Consider the following 17,327-nt stretch of genomic DNA (forward strand, 5'->3'; position numbering starts at 1 on the left):
GCCATAAATCCCATCTCTACTAGCGCGCCCTGCCTGCGCTGGTTCTTTGGGGGGGGGCAGAGGACTCTGGCTGTGCGGGGCGTGGCATTACAGTCTAGCTGCTATCGTTTTTCTAAGCAAAGTCTCTGTTCCAAGTTCCTGGCAGTTTCAAAAGCTTATGAAAAACCTACGTCATGTCACAGAGCATTAATCTCGCGATAAAAAAAATATCGCCGTTAAAATTGAGTCAAGTTAACGCGTTAATAACGCGACATTTTTGACAGCACTAATAAAAATATTACAATTTTCAATGGCCCTAATATGCTGTCATGGTATTAAAATGGATACATCTGGTTATTCTTTAAACAGTCTACAGGAGAAGGAGGATTATTATTATTTATTATTATTATTAGCTTGGATTAATTATTAGAATTTATTGTATTTTCTATTTTTTTTCCTTTTTTACTTTCAGGTCTGATATCAACAGAAGATAGGAAGGTTGGCACCACTAACCTGCATCTGGATGTGTCCGATGCTGTTAATGTGATGGTGTATGTGGGAATACCTGTGGGAGACAATGATCATGAAAATGGTAAGCACTCATGTGATTCACACATTCGTGTGAATGTGTCTGTATGGTGGTTAGGTTATTAGTTTTTACAGTTTTTAAAATGTATTATCATACTTTTTTTTTTTAAAAGAAATAATCATAGTGTGCTAGAGTGGAAGTCTAACAAATAGCCAAGTGTGTGTGTTAAGTTCCATCCAGTGTTGTATTCAACACCAAAATGCATCAGTGTTGCCCTTTTTTTTTTTTTTTTCCTGCAGCAACCCCCATGTTCAGTGTTTGTCCAACTGTGTTGAATTTATTTCACTGTCTGTTTGCAATGTGTGTGTGTGTGTGTGTGTGTCCCTTAATTTTGCTTCAACCCAGCTTCAATCCTGTGTTGTCCCTCCTCTGTTAAGTTTGCGCAATGTCTTGTATCGTTATAAGCTATTCGCTACGGTCCTGGGCCCCAACATTCGTACGTCGATTACGGAGTTATCTGGATTGGATTATTGATTATTTCAAATGATTTCAGGTTTTGTCCAATTTTTTTGCACTGTTTTTGGAGTACTTGTTAATTGGATAATGAGTATAAGAGCATTACAGCTCATTAAGCTTTATATTAAATATAAACAAGATTAGACTTTGCTATACGTGTGCACACAACCCTGATTCCAAAAAAGTTGGGATGATGCTGTGTAAAGCCTAGGTCACAACCGGACGTACGATGTTTTGGCCGTGCGATTTTTGGCGTTTCCCAAATCGCTGCGTTTTTTTTTCCGTGGAGAAAGATGCACGTTGGCCGTAAGCTTGTCTTGCAACCTGAAAAAAACGTAAGCGCCCGTAGAGCTTGTTTGACATGACAAAGAACCTCTGCGGCCAGTCTACGGCTCGAAAATCAGCACGTCACACGCGTGCCCTCCGTGCGTTTCTTGCGTTTTTTGCACGTAGACCAGCCGTAGGAGCACGTACGGCCGGTTGTGACCGAGGCTTAAAGCATAAAAAAACCAGAATGCAATGGTTTGCATGTCACGGAAGTTCTATATGTCATAGAAAATCATACAAAGACAGTATATTAAATGTTGAAACTGAGAAATTTTTCTTGTGTTTTTGAAAAATATATGTTCATTTTGAGGCCAGTAACATGTTTCAAAAAAAATTTGGCATAGGCGCATGTTTACAGTGTTGCATCCCCTCTACTTTTAACAACACTCTGTAAACATTTGGGAACTGAGAAACCCAATTGTCGTTTTGAAAGAGAAATTTTGTCCCATTCTTGCCTGATGTACAATTTCTTCTTCTTGACAGTTTGGGGGCTCTTTTTGTTGTATTTTGCACTTTGTAATGCGCCAAAAGATTTTTTTTAATTAATTTTTTTAAATGTATAATGTGAGACAGGTAAACTGCAGGCAGGCCAGTTTAGCACCTGGACTCTTACTATGGAGCCATGCAGTTGTAATAACTGCAAAGTGGCTTGGCAATGTGTTGCTGAAATAAGCAAGGCCTTCCCTGAAAAAGATGTCATCTGAATCGCAGCATGTTGCTCCAAAACCTGGCTGCATCATTCAGCATTAATGGTGCCTTCCCAGATGTGCAAGCCACCCATGCACTAACTGAGTCTCTCAGATGTAAAGATGGGACGTTTGTGGATGCAGTGTGATGAGCCGTTTTCACAGACGCTGGTTTTTTTGAAGTGTTCCTGAGCCCATGCAGTGATTTCGACACCAGAATCATGTCTGTTTTTAATGCAGTGTTGTGTCAGGTCCCCAAAGTTCACGGGCATCCAATATTGGTTTTTAGCCTTGTCTCTTGCACACAGAGATTCCCCCGGATTCTCTTTTAATGATGTACCGTAGATTGTGATCCCCAAATTCTTTGCTCTTTTACATTGAGGACTGTTGTTCTTAAATTGTTGCACTGTTTGCCCATGCAGTCTTTCATAGAGCGGTGAACCCCCTCCCCATCTTTACATCTGAGAGACTCTGCCTCTCTAGGATGTTCTCTTTGTATTCAGTCATGTTACTGACCTGTTGCCAATTAAGCTAACCTGTTTTGTTGGTTTTAAAACATTTCACATCTTTTCCAGACTTTAGTTGTCCCTGTCCCAACTTTTTTGAAACATGTTGCTGGCATTAAATTCAATATGTACGTACCCTTACCGTACCTTAAATTCTCATTTTCAACATTTGATATGTTGCCTTTGTACTATTTTAATTGAAATATAGGGTTTTCATGGTTTGCAAATTACAATGTTTTTTCACATTTGTTTTACAGAGCGTACCCCCCCCCCCCCCCCCTTTTTTTTTTTGTGCGTGCGCGTGTTGTCATTCCAGGCTTCCGGTATATTTCTTATTAGCTTCCTGCTCAGGATATCTACCCTTTCAATGCAAAGCAGGAGCGCACAGTTATCTCAAACGACTCGTTATTGCTGTGCTTATCAGATTCTCAGGTGCATTAAAAAAAAAAAAAAAGCTAGCCCAAATTATGATTAGCAAATCTGGCATAGGTCATATATCTTGGATTTCCTGAGTGATGTACGAAGGACAGGGCCCTGGTCTCCGTGTTGTCAAGCTCTCTGGCAAAACCTCTGATTGCTCATTTAGTTTAAACTTGATGGGTCCTGGTTAGTGTTACTCAGCCAATCCCTCTTGATATATGCCTCAACAGCAGCAGGAGTCAGATAGCTTTGCTGTTACGCAGGTTAGTTGGCTATTAAGCATTTTGAAGTTGCAACTGACGTGTAGAAAATCAAGAGCATCCTGGTAGTCACCTTCTGGTGGCTCAGGTGCTCAGGGTCTTGCTTCTTTTGATTGTGGAACCATTTCTCATTCACAGAAGCAGACCCCGCTGGATACAAAGGTCTGTGCATATTTTTTTTTTAAATATTTGTTTCCCTCATAGGCATGATGCTTCAGACTAACTTTGCCGTCATTCCTTCTTTTTCACTTCAACTCGCGCTCTCTCTGGTTCTCTCTCTCTGGTTCTCTCTCTCTCTCTCTCTCTCTCTCTCTCTCTCTCTCTCTCTCTCTCTCTGCTGTATTCTGTGTAGTCAGTAGGAAAAAAAATGCTGATAGAAATCAAAACCAGTGTCCATAATTTTAGGACGACTGCCTAAAATAACATACTTGATGTATATTGATCTCTCGCACATTTTAAACCAAAGCACAGATCAATGATTTGCACAGGGTTTTTTTTTTTTTTTTAAGCAGAAAAGAATCAGTGATGTCATGAGTTCATATTGTGCATGTGTACACGCGTGCGCTTGCTGTTTTCTGTTTGGTCCAAATATCACTTGATGTCTTGTGGCACTTCATGGAGGGTATGTGTTGTATGTACATATTTTTGAACAAGTTGTGTGTCTTCGCTTAAACAGACAGTTCTGTTTAAACTCCCTTGAAGAAAATGTAAGACCTTCAGGGTTATTAACATATATTGCATGGTATAGCTGGGTCGTTTTACAAAGGGCTGGTAGAAAACCAACAAGGATGTGTTCAGGGAGATGATGGAGACGCCAACCAGCCGTAGTTTAATGGTTATGCAAAAAGTTTTTCAGGTCAAGGACGCTTTCATGCTCTATTTTATTTTTTCTTCCCTCTCTCTTTCTCTCTCTCTCTCTCTCTCTCTCTCTCTCTCTCTCTCTCTCCATCATGTGACTGAACAAACTAGGTCATATCTGCTTTGCCTTAAAAATGTTGTTTTTACTGCAACACACAGCTGTCTCTGGTCATTTTCTCCTGAGTGAATGATGTCATTCTGTTTCAGTTCTTCCTTGTTTCATTTTAAGTTGGCGTGGTGCAGGTCTGCAATGGGAACACATGAATACAGTCTTGGATGTTTCATACTGTTTGGTGGATGAATACCGTCTCCTTTACTCATTTCTTCTGTCATTTGTTTGTTTTTGTTTCTTCCTAAATATATTGTATAGACCCTTTTCAGTCACGTGACCTTCGTAAACGCGACCACCATTTTGGACATGTAGTGGACTTCGGCTCGAATCAGTTTGAACGCGAGGAAGGCGACAAACGAAAAACATAAAAGAAAAAGGAGCGAGATGCAGAAAACACCTTCACTATCCAGCGACGTAGGGCATTTACAGGGCGAGCAGAGGGAGAGGTATTTGCAAAAATTGAGGTTAGCAGGCTTAGAGAACGACGTTTACCTGCTTCCACCAGGATTGTTCACTGATGTATGCTCTGGCTTGCTCCCCCTCAAATTAAGCAGCGCGCTCTGGCTTGCTCCCCCTCAAATTAAGCAGCGCGCTCCGGCTTCCGGAGCGCGCTGCTTAATTTGAGGGGGAGCAAGCTGGAGCGCGCACTGGAACCTCAGCCGGAGCACTCCGGGAGCAAGCCGGAGCGTGCTGCTTAATTTGAGGGGGAGCAAGCCGGAGCGCGCTCCGGAACCTCGGCCGGAGCACTCCGGGAGCAAGCCAGAGCGCGCTGCTTAATTTGAGGGGGAGCAAGCCAGAGCGCGCTCCGGAACCTCGGCCGGAGCACTCCGGGAGCAAGCCAGAGCGCGCTGCTTAATTTGAGGGGGAGCAAGCCGGAGCGCGCTCCGGAACCTCGGCCGGAGCACTCCGGGAGCAGGCCGGAGCGCGCTGCTTAATTTGAGGGGGAGCAAGCCGGTGCGTGCTCCGGAACCTCGGCCAGAGCACTCCGGGAGCAAGCCGGAGCGCGCTGCTTAATTTGAGGGGGAGCAAGCCGGAGCGCGCTGCTTAATTTGAGGGGGAGCAAGCCGGAGCGCGCTCCAGAACCTCGGACGTTGGCTCCGGCAGCTATTTACACTGGATCCGGTGTAAATAGCTGCCGGATCATAATTACAGTAAACTAGTAAATACAGTAAAGGAAAAACTTGAGACTGAAAGGTTTTAACAGTCATCCAAATGACTGAACGTAAACATTGCTACAGTAACATACTATCTACTGTTGTTGACATTAGCTAGTCAACAGTAGCTACTACAGAAGAACAAAGAGGTTACAATGGGTTATTTTAACCTATTTGGTTACACACTCGCCGCCACAGAATGTTAACAGCAATGTAATGCCTTTTCTGGCTAATTTTATTCGTCTTGCCTCCAACAAAGTGGTCACTACACAAGCGCTGGTATGCCGAGGGCTGCCAATCTTTCCTTTTAATGGCCGCTATCCATCTTCTCCGTCGGGATCCGATAAAATGATAAACCTTGCCTTGTTTGTTGATGGTTACTACATCCAGGTGCACAACAATATAGTGGCATGATGGAAGTCTTGCTGAAAGTAAAAACTTTCTTTGCTGCCGTTCCTCAATGTTGGCTGTGGTAAACTACTGGTAGTACACGTCCAAAATGGCGGCCGCGTTTGTCGTGACGTCACGTGAAAAGGGTCCATAGATCTTTTGGCTTCTTAATTAAAAAAAAAAAGGGGGGGGGGGGATAAAAATATTTTAACTGAAAGTTTGTAAAACAATTCAGCAGCTTTCCTTAAAGACACATTCGAGCAGAACATGTTCCTACAAGTAATTATCATTATATAGCTTCTCTGTCTGAAATAATTTTTGTTAATTATCGTATTTAATGTTGATCTCATGCCTTTGATTAAACTGCCCAGGACTCAATAAAGTTCCCATAAGTGAATCACCATTAGTGTAATTTAGTCAAGCACTTAGTCTGTGTGTGTGTGTGTAGGGGAAACGGCTCCTCTGTGGTGGTGAAGTAAATGAACGTTCCTCCAGCACCCTCAGCTCAGTTTTAGTCAAGGCAAAAAGCAGACTTCTGTACAGTTTTGTACGTAGGTTTGTGTTGGTGCACTGACCGCTCTGTTCTGACTGCAGAGGTGTCGATCACCATCGAGGAGGGGGACGTGGACGAGATGACGAAGAGGAGGGTGACCGAGGGGAAGGAGAGGCCGGGAGCACTCTGGCACATCTATGCCGCTAAAGACGCTGAGAAAATCCGTGAGCTCCTACGCAAGGTAAGGCATGACCTGGGGGTAAAAACCGATCTCGTATTCGCCTGTGACATGAGTGGCAAGAAAAGGTGGATAAAGACGGATCAGAGTAATCGAAACTGCAAAGTGGATAGGGAGAGCGCTGGAATCATTTCATGGAAACGAGAACTGAAATGATTTGGTGCCGTCCAATGGGAGTGAGGAGCATGTAGATGGTGGTGGGGGTTTTTTTTCTTTCTTTTTTTCTCTCTCTCAAATATGAATTTTTCATACGTCTTGGTTTCTACATCCATGTTCCAGTTGGTGAGACTCGCTGTGCTTCTTTATAACAATACTGTTCTCTTCCCGTCTATAACAAGGTCTCATTCAATGCTTGTAAATGATGCACTGCATCTTATCCATTTTTTTAACTTTTCCCTGGTTTGTATCTGTGCCTAGAAAGCTACTTTTGTCTAGATTCTATTGCTGAGTTGTATGGCTAGCACGAGGCTACAAATGATATGGTGTAACCATGGCAACTGGCAGTAAACTGACGCTCAAAGCCGACTCGAAACGCATAGTGATTCTGAGTGATGTGAAGCAAATAATCGCTGCTGATTATTTGCATGAGTGGCTACTGTAAAAGCAAGCGTTCATTTCTTGTGTAAAATCAATTTCTCATTTATTTATTTATTTATTTATACATACCACAAATAACAGGCTGTAGTAAAATCCATGGACCGCTCCAATGGCGACCTTCTCCTTATCCCTGTGCTTCTGCATCAGTTATTCATTTCTGTTTGTTCATATTTATCCAAAATACACTACCGTTCAAAAGTTTGGGGTCACTTTGAAATGTCCTTATTTTTGAAAGAAAAGCACTGTTCTTTTCAATGACGATCACTTTAAACTAATCAGAAATCCACTCTATACATTGCTAATGTGGTAAATGACTATTCTAGCTGCAAATGCAGAGATGCCTACTAGTACGGATTGGCCGTATTTTGTACGGAAAAGTTACGTAAATACGATGTTACGGCAAACAGTGTTATTCTGTACGGAATTATTATAAAGTCTTAAATTCCAGTGAGTTGTTTTTAAATGTCCAAGCGACTTTTTCAATCCATGCGCGATTCATGGCTAGGCTATTTATTTTTACGACAACCGCACATGCTGTGTGTGACATGCGCAGATTCCGCACATTTGTTCGCGCTATTTTCGATGCGGTAGAATGGCCGTGCGTTACACCCAGTCAAAAGGGCAATGGATACGCGCACTGCAAACTGTGTAGAACTGACATTAACATCACTCATGGTGGTCGCGATGACTGCACGCGGCATGTCAACTCCAAAAAAAACCATATGGAGTATGCTGAAATGGCGAGTCAGGCGGAAAGTAAATCTGGGGGTATCCAGCAGTTTTTTACGAAATCTGTGGATGAAAAGACACGGAACGTGACGCGTGCTGAAGCGGTGATGGTTGACCTGTGCTTGGAGTTGAACTTGCCAATTAGTGCCATGAAATGTGAGTTAAACTTATTCAGTTTCTTTTTACATGTCTGATTTTTATTCACTGAAATATCAAACACTGGCTGTACTTCTTTAATTCAAAGTCTTTTCAGTGTTGCAAGTGCAAATGTACATGTAGTATGATCAAAAACAGAATTTTATGATTAGTGCTGTCGGGATTGCGGCAAAAAATTGATCATTCCACTGTTTTAAATACAATTATAAATGTCATTTTATTCAATGTCTCTTCTGAAGCATTATGCTGAAGTATTTATATATTGGGACATTATCTTAATGTCGGACTCTCTTTGGCATGAAATAAGAATTTTTTTTTTTTTTCATTTTATTAGAATCCGTTAACAGGTAGAACATTTTGCCAGGCAATATTATATAATACTTTTGAGGAGTTACATTCAATACCACTGATTGGTAGTCAACCGTAATGTCTGCAAACAGGGAACACTATTGTATTTATAAAAATGTGATATATTGCATGCTCTAGAAATTTGTTGAGTGGAAATTCAGTTGAGATGGCTGCTCACGTTTTGTTTGTTCAATTCACACAAAACAGTTCTTTTTAATAATTTAAATGTTAAACATATTGGTGTATATATACCTCTTTATAATGGAAATGTGCATAAATTAATGTTACTGAAAGTCATTCCAAAATACTGAAAAATGTTTTCAAGAATACTGAAATTCAAAATTTGGGGTCGGCATCTCTGCAAATGTCTGGTTTTTGGTGCAATATCTCCATAGGTGTATAGAGGCCCATTTCCAGCAACTCTCACTCCAGTGTTCTAATGGTACAATGTGTTTGCTCATTGCCTCAGAAGGCTAATGGATGATTAGAAAACCCTTGTACAATCATGTTAGCACAGCTGAAAACAGTTGAGCTCTTTAGAGAAGCTATAAAACTGACCTTCCTTTGAGCAGATTGAGTTTCTGGAGCATCACATTTGTGGGGTCGATTAAATGCTCAAAATGGCCAGAAAAACGTCTTGACTATATTTTCTATTCATTTTACAACTTATGGTGGTAAATAAAAGTGTGACTTTTCATGGAAAACACAAAATTGTCTGGGTGACCCCAAACTTTTGAACGTTAGTGTAGCTATTAATGGAAGGGCAGCAAGCTGCTCAGCGGTTGAGGATTAAAGGCGCTCTGGTCACTAATACGGAATCCTAGCTCCAGCTTTTACTGAAGAACCATTCCTCTGTTGTGTTTTGTTAAGGTAGGAGAAGAGCAGGGTCAGGAAAACCCTCCAGATCACGACCCCATCCACGACCAGAGCTGGTATCTGGATCAGGTGTTGCGCCGCCGCTTGTATGAAGAGTATGGAGTTCAGGGCTGGTCCATCATCCAATTCCTGGGAGACGCCGTGTTTATTCCAGCTGGAGCACCTCATCAGGTGAGCATCTGACATCGGTTTAAAGACAGAGTGAAAGGAAAATCACACGTGAACCATTACATTCACATTCTTTTCGCGTATAAAAGGCGAGCTTTATTTACTCTAAGTGGCTGATACTGATGAATTGTGCTTCGGTGATGTGAAGTAAGGAGATATGGAAGCAAGTGGATTGTGAGATACTGGAGCCTAGCTATGTCTACAGCAGAAACTGTGTTGTGATTCAAGACAACAAGATGAATGCGCTCAGTAATGATTTCATTTGCCTCAAAACTGCCTACGTTGTCTTTTTTGACATTTCGAGTCAGATGTTTCCTCAGCATTTCGTGTCTACTTGGCTGCAAAAAGATCAGAATGTGGCAGGAAGGAGCTGCTTCCTGCCTGAGCATAATGCTTTGAAATATTGAAAAAAAATCTTTTCTATGAATACAGAAGCTTTGTGACTTATCAAATCCAGTATTTCACCATTTCAGTGTAATAACTGGCTTTTTAAATCTATCCAATTAGACTGGTTTTCCTACCAGAACTCTGATCTGCAGCTTGCTTTTTCCAGCCACCTGAGATTGTTGGCCTTTTAACACTCGTCATTTTCATTACCGTGCACCTGCTTCCTATAGGGTTAAATATAATTAGTATAAATATGCAGGTGATTTATAGAAAATCACGCGCACTGATTTTGGGCGAGACATTCAGACTGTTTCTCGATAATCACTTCAAGCGACTCTGCAAAATGGCGGCCAATCACTTTGTCGTCGTAAGTGAGAGAATTACAGATTTATGAAAGAAAATGCTGAAACTTGATAACGCTAAAGATGTTATCAAGTTTGGTCTCAAACTATTTAAAGATGAGGTGGAATAGTGATTATAAATCACAAATCTATAAAGTATTTTATGTGAGTCAGCGTAGATAAGTCTGCGCAGAGTTATTACATTTGCATGCCGCTTTTGAAGTTTGAATTTCTTTATTTTAAAATTATCACCCGTGTATTTATACTAAAAGAATTATCCAGCTTAGGTTCGATGAATGTCGGTGAATAATTACCTTGACTTCATCTCGGATATTATTCACCTATGTTCACTTTGCCTTCAGTGAATAATTGTTAAATATAAAAGATGCACTGCTGTATATAAGCTGAAAGGAAACAAAATATCAGATTCCCAAACTGTCGTCTTTGCCACCGACAGGAGGTGGCGTGTTCTCGGGTTGTGTGTCCGTCCGTCCTTCCGTCCCACTTAGATTTTGTTAGCGTGATATCTCGAATAAGTGTTTGAATGCTTATAGGATTTATATTGATTTATCATTGTGACCACCTGATGGAGTAATTGGATTTTGGACTTGATCCAAACAAGGTCAAGGTCACAGCAAGGTCAAGTGTCTGAAATGGTGGGGGGGTTAAATATCTTCTTTCAGGTTAAAGTACATTTTAAGGTCATTCCTGATCTACAAACCAGAAATAAGGACTAGACTTGTTAGTGGCGATATCAGTTAATGCTGTTGGTGTCGAGTACAACTTTTTAATTTTCTTTTCCCTAAAATTTGCCAACAATAAACCTCATTTGTCAATCTTTTCGTAAAGTTCAGTGTGCGTAAGTCAAATCAAACAAAAAAAAAATTCTGCTAGATTTCCAAAAGTTTTGGACAGGCTGGCTTTTCTGTGTGTGTGTGTGTGTGTGTAGGTTGATGAATGACGGTCGTTGTAAATTAGTGCGTACACGGCACGGCTGATTTACAGACACCTATAAAAACTCCATAAAAGGCAAAGCTCACGGAGGGGAAATGACAAATAAATGGTGAAGAAAGGCTCTTGGAAATAGAAGTGAGTTATTTTGTTTTATGTTTATGCCTGTAAAAATATTAACAGCATAAAAAGCCTTTGAAAAGCACAAAACCTAGAATTTTATTTACCAGCTGGGAGGTGCGTATCGTGAAAAGCGTATCGTGAAAAGCACAAAACCTAGAATCAGCTCCAGCTGGGAGGTGCGTATCGTGAAATACCGTGACCGAGGTCTTGAAAGTACTGAGCGAGGCCCTCTGGGCCGAGGTCAGTATTCAAGGCCGGGGTCACGGTATTTGACGATACGGATTGACCTTAAGCTGGTAAATGATATGTTTATTTTTTTCTTTACCAAATTCTAACAGAAAACGAGAGCGCCTGAAAGGGAAAACCGAGCCGAGCCGCCATTTTGAATCCTCATTCACGGCTGTAATGCAAATTGCTTCCTCCTCGGTATACAAGTGCACTTCCATGGCAGGAAAAAAAACTACATTTTGCTGCCTATGTAGTCCCCTATTTATACAAAATTGAGTCATTCAGGATTCAGCCATGTTTTTGCTCGGCGTTAGCAACAGTTAAAGGTTTTTAGCTTTTTCCTGAAATGTTTTATTTTATTTCTTCTTCCTCAGGGTAGTAAAACTCGCTTTCGCTGTGAAGACTGTTGTTATCGCTATCCATGCTGTAACATTAATGCTTTAATGCTGAGAAATGCTGGCAAAAATTTATAAGATTTTTGATAATCTTATAAATAAATCTTATTAAAAAAAAAAAAGATAAATGTTGACGAAAAATGCTACTATGTTTGTTGTGAACGAGCGAGTCGCCAGAGGTCCGTAACCGGGGTCCGTATCGTAGGATACGGACCCGCTTGCTAGCCAAATAATTTACTAATAAATCCATTCGGATCTGGCTTATTGTTATAAGCTGAGGGTGTGTGTGTGTGCAAGGAAAGGCAGTGCCCTGGGGGAAGGGGGGGGGGAGGAACAAAACACACACAACCACCCAAAACTAATTGGTGTGGCAGTGTGCAAGGCTGTTTAACCAAACTCAGATGCTGTTTCATTTAGGTTCTGGTCAACAATGCCATGTTATTCTGTTCTTACAGACATGTTAGGCGTGGCAGTCGAGGTAGCGATGTCGCACGTTAATATCAGTAGAGGGTTTCAAGTGCCTTCTGCATCCCCCATGAGGTGAAACTAGAGCTTTGCTGTCTAGTAATATACAGGGATGAGAGTTTTCCGCTTTTCTGCAGATTTCCGCTTTTTCTGAGTAAAAATCAACCTTTTTATATTGTGCCAAATCCGTTGAGATTTTTTATTTTTTTTTTCAATTTATTGAGGGGGGTTGGGGTATGTTCCTTCGTGATACTCGAGCATAATTCATTCCTACAATGATGTTACATGTTTACATTTTTGCCATCTTTAGTCTCGCGGTAGAATACATGTTATCTACAATGTAATTGGCCAAAACATCGCTGGCGAGAGCATGATAGCCAATCATAACAGTTCTTACAAGAGTGTGGGAGAGAACAAAAGCTAATCATAACAGTTCTTCCAAGAGTGTGGGAGAGAACAAAAGCCAATCATAACAGTTCTTACAAAAGTACCCGCATCTGTTCTATTTTATCGAAACTTGCACATGTTCATCGTCGCTGCTCTTCAAAAATACGTTTCTCTTTCGTATCGGCTTTTTTACTCAAAATGCCGAATACAATTGACAAGCGAGACGAAGCAAAGGTACGTGAAATCAATGCTGGTATAAAAAACAGAGAGGACTGACAAGCTCTCGTCTTTGTCCAAAAAGCTGAAGAAGTCGTCGAAATGATCAAATGAAAATGAGAAGTGACTGTGAACTATAAATAATTGTATAAAGTGTACATAGACATTATCCCATAAACTTAGCATTCGTTTGATTTAGTACATTGAACATGTATATGATGGTCAGTAAATCTGAATTAATGCTGACAGTTTTGAAAACTTAAATATTTCAAAAGACTTTTTGAAGAAATCATATGCAACTAATGAGGACATAGGGAGAAAAGGTCAGTCACCCTAAAATTTTATTTAATATATGAACATTTTGATAATTAATAAAACTTGCGTTTAATGTGAATTTAGTTTGTCGTTTTTGTTGATCATGAATTATAACCATATCCCTTGAATGTAGAATGTGATTTTATCTTGAATTCAAACAATACTCCTATTGATTTGAAACATATTTTCATGTAAATGTATAAAAAAGACAACAGATGTATTTTTTTTTTATCTACTACAGCTCAGATTGCAGGACAGGTGGTTTGTAAGGCCTTATTTTTCAAAATGTTCCGGTGGGGCATCTTGTTTTCTGCTTTTTTGATGACCACCCACTCTCATCCCTGAATATAGTGTGTTTTGTGTCTAGGTGCACAACCTGTACAGCTGCATTAAGGTAGCGGAGGATTTCGTCTCCCCTGAGCACGTGAAGCACTGCTTCAGACTGACGCAGGAGTTCCGGCATCTTTCCACCACACACACGAACCACGAGGACAAGCTACAGGTTTGTGATCCTGAGATTTTTAATGATTTCTCAAGCCAAAATGCAAAGCAAGCTCTTTTGCCTGTTGTTTGAGCTCCTCAGAAATGGATGGCTTTTGAAAGACTTTGTTTAACAAGTCAGTGTTTTGTTTAATGTCTGACTCTTACAGGTGAAGAACATCATTTACCACGCTGTTAAGGACGCAGTAGGAACGCTAAAAGCTCACGAGGCAAAGCTGGCCCGTTCATAGTTCCACTTGACTATGGATGCAGAGAGACTGGGTACTGATGGGCACTAAAAATGAGTTTGTCGAGTGCCGGTGTGCTCACAGAAACACGCTCCTGAGTTTGAGACATCTGTCAGCTTCAGGCTGCGATGAAGGATGTGCTTCATCAGTGTTAAACACCATCGTTTAGGGTTTTTTTTTTTTTTTTTTTGTAAACGACTGTTCATTTTTCTCTGTATCTAAAATGTGTCCGTCTTTTTCTAAATGTGGAACGTCTGTTGGACTGTTCATTAAGAAGCTGAAGGATCTTTCTAAAAACAGATCAGCTTCTGAGTAAATGTGAGCACTGGGTTTCTTTTTAGCCAACTTAAGTGGTTTTTCTTCAGCTCTGTATGTAAAAGAATTGAAAGGCTCTTTAAAAAAATTAAAAAAAAAAAAAAGATTCCTTCCACACTCTGGTTGAGGTGGACATGAATTTTGAATGGAACTAGACCAAAGTTTTGTATTTTTAGTTTGTAATTTCAACTAAAATGAAATCATCTTGGTCTCATTTCCTTTTTTTATAGTCCTTTAGGCAATTTGATTCACTGATGAACGCTAGGCTGGCATTGAGAAATGTTTGTTGAAATATTAAGAATTCCAGTTATGAATTACTGGTCATTTAATATGTATCAATATGTATTGATCTTAGCTGTGTGTATGATTTTTGAAAATAAAGTTTACAAAAAAAAGTAGCTGTGCTTTTTTTTTAAGTAAAGGTTGCACTTTTTCATAGGAAGGGTGGCAAGGTGGTGTAGTGGTTAGCACTGTTGTCTCACAGCAAGGAGGTTCCAGGTTTGAACCTCACGACCGTTGGGGGCCTTTCCTTTCTGTGTGGAGCTTGCATGTTCTCCTCGTGTTTTGTGTGGGTTTCCTCCTCCAATCCAAAGACGTACAGATTGGGTAAAATACCCAACCACTGGGGTTGCACAAGCCAGTGCATCCTTAGCGCTGGTCCCAAGCCCGGATAGATTGGGGAGGGTTGCGTCAGGAAGGGCATCTGGTGTAAAACCTATGCTAAATCAAATACGCAGTACAGCTCTGCTGTGGCGACCCCAAACAGGAGCAGCTGAAAGACAAAGACATCTCATTGGAATTTGGACTCTGTTGTTAAATCTTTTTTTTTATGGGTTCTGGATGACACTGTAATAAACAGAATAGTTAAGCTGGTGTAGGTCGATATGTCATTGTTTCTACTCCAATGCCTTGTTGAACAGTTTACAAGCATTTAAAGGGAAATTGGGTAGAAAATGGAAGTAACAGAAGTAGTTATGGTGCCTAGATGTACATGTCCAGTGAAATTGGCTTTAATTTTTGCGACTGCCAGTAAAAATAAAGGGTTTAGTAGTGCAAGGGAAGCAAAGCTGGATCATATTTGTCTTTCTGAAGTGGAACAAACTATCTAGCTATCTGATCAGCTGAGTCACTGGCTGTCTTTAAACAAAGACTTGCTATCTCCTGACCAAACACTTAAATGACCACTTCGTTAACTTGTGTGTTCTCATTTCTTCCTGTCTTTACATCACTCTGACTAACTGGATTTGATCAGGGCTTGATCAGAGAGGACTGAGGTGGAGCCAAAGCTGCAAATGTATGACCACTTCCTTGTTCCACTTTTGGAAGGGGAAGGGAGGACTGATGTCCTATTTATGCAGATCAGAACGACCTAGCGCTCCATTAAAGTCAATGAGGATGTCCATGGATTATGGATTTCACCAAACGTTGGCTATTATTTTTCCTCTGGGAGGGTTAATAGATATTTGGAAGAATTTACAGCATATTCCCAGTTACCTCTGATCACTGTGAGATGACGATATCTCTACAGCGAACTGTTTAGGGAAAAACTGAATGTTTCAGGACCTGCAGCTATATGGCATTTCAACCTCAGCAAATTTCATCTACAGTGGTGCTTGAAAGTTTGTGAACCCTTTATAATTTTCTATATTTCTGCATAAATATGACCTAAACCATCATCAGATTTTCATACAAGTCCTAAAAGTAGATAAAGAGAACCCAGTTAAACAAATGAGACAAAAATATTATACTTGGTCATTTATTTATTGAGGAAAATGATCCAATATTACATATCTGTGACTGGCAAAAGTATGTGAACCTCTAGGATTAGCAGTTAATTTGAAGGTGGAATTAGATTCAGGTGTTTTCAATCAATGGGATGATGATCAGGTGTGAGTGGGCATCCTGTTTTATTTAAAGAACAGGGATCTATCAAAGTCTGATCTTCACAACACGTTTGTGGAAGTGCATCATGGCACGAACAAAGGAGATTTCTGAGGGCCTCAGAAAAAGCGTTGTTGATGCTCATCAGGCTGGAAAAGGTTACAAAACCATTTCTAAAGAGTTTGGACTCCACCAATCCACAGTCAGACAGATTGTGTACAAATGGAGGAAATTCAAGACCATTGTTACCCTCCCCAGGAGTGGTCGACCAACAAAGATCACTCCAAGAGCAAGGCATGTAGTAGTCGGCGAGGTCACAAAGGACCCCAGGGTAACTTCTAAGCAACTGAAGGCCTCTCTCACATTGGCTAATGTTCATGTTCATGAGTCCACCATCAGGAGAACACTGAACAACAATAGTGTGCATGACAGGGTTGCAAGGAGAAAGCTACTGCTCTCCAAAAAGAACATTGCTGCTCATCTGCAGTTTGCTAAAGATCATGTGGACAAGCCAGAAGGCTATTGGAAAAATGTTTTGTGGATGGATGAGACCAAAATAGAACTTTTTGGTTTAAATGAGAAGCGTTATGTTTGGAGAAAGGAAAACACTACATTTCAGCATAAGAACCTTATCCCATCTGTGAAACGTGGTGGTGGTAGTATCATGGTTTGGGCCTGTTTTGCTGCATCTGGGCCAGGACGGCTTGCCATCACTGATGGAACAATGAATTCTGAATTATAGCAGCGAATTCTAAAGGAAAATGTCAGGGCATCTGTCCATGAACTGAATCTCAAGAGAAGATGGGTCATGCAGCAAGACAACAACCCTAAGCACACAAGTCATTCTACCAAAGAATGGTTAAAGAAGAATAAAGTTAATGTTTTGGAATGGCCAAGTTAAAGTCCTGACCTTAATCCAGTCAAAACGTTGTGGAAGGACCTGAAGCGAGCAGTTCATGTGAGGAAACCCACCAACATCCCAGAGTTGAAGCTGTTCTGTACAGTGGAATGGGCTAAAATTCCTCCAAGCCGGTGTGCAGGACTGATCAATAGTTACCGCAAACGTTGAGTTGCAGTTATTGCTGCACAAGGGGGTCACACCAGATACTGAAAGCAAAGCTTCACATACTTTTGCCACTCACAGATATGCAATATTGGATCATTTTCCTCAGTAAATAAATGACAGATTATAATATTTTTGTCTCATTTGTTTAACTGAGTTCTCTTTATCTACTTTTACGAATTGTGGGAAA

The 17,327-nt window shown here is 40.7% G+C and overlaps 1 protein-coding gene across 2 annotated transcripts in view; it reads left to right on the forward strand.

Moving 5' to 3' along the window:
- kdm3b (lysine (K)-specific demethylase 3B) overlaps positions 1-14,591 on the forward strand; it is a 44,300-nt gene extending 29,709 nt beyond the window's left edge. For both annotated transcript variants that reach the window (XM_060927345.1, XM_060927346.1), the window contains 6 exons: positions 452-571; positions 3,362-3,385; positions 6,332-6,471; positions 9,169-9,345; positions 13,518-13,652; positions 13,801-14,591. In XM_060927345.1, the coding sequence (XP_060783328.1) occupies positions 452-571; positions 3,362-3,385; positions 6,332-6,471; positions 9,169-9,345; positions 13,518-13,652; positions 13,801-13,881 (677 nt within the window). In that variant the 3' untranslated portion in view covers positions 13,882-14,591. The remainder of the gene's footprint in view (positions 1-451; positions 572-3,361; positions 3,386-6,331; positions 6,472-9,168; positions 9,346-13,517; positions 13,653-13,800) is intronic.
- Positions 14,592-17,327: the final 2,736 nt, after the last annotated feature.

This window comes from Neoarius graeffei, chromosome 8 (genome assembly GCF_027579695.1).
Source record: "Neoarius graeffei isolate fNeoGra1 chromosome 8, fNeoGra1.pri, whole genome shotgun sequence".
Classification (NCBI taxonomy): Eukaryota; Metazoa; Chordata; class Actinopteri; order Siluriformes; family Ariidae; genus Neoarius; species Neoarius graeffei.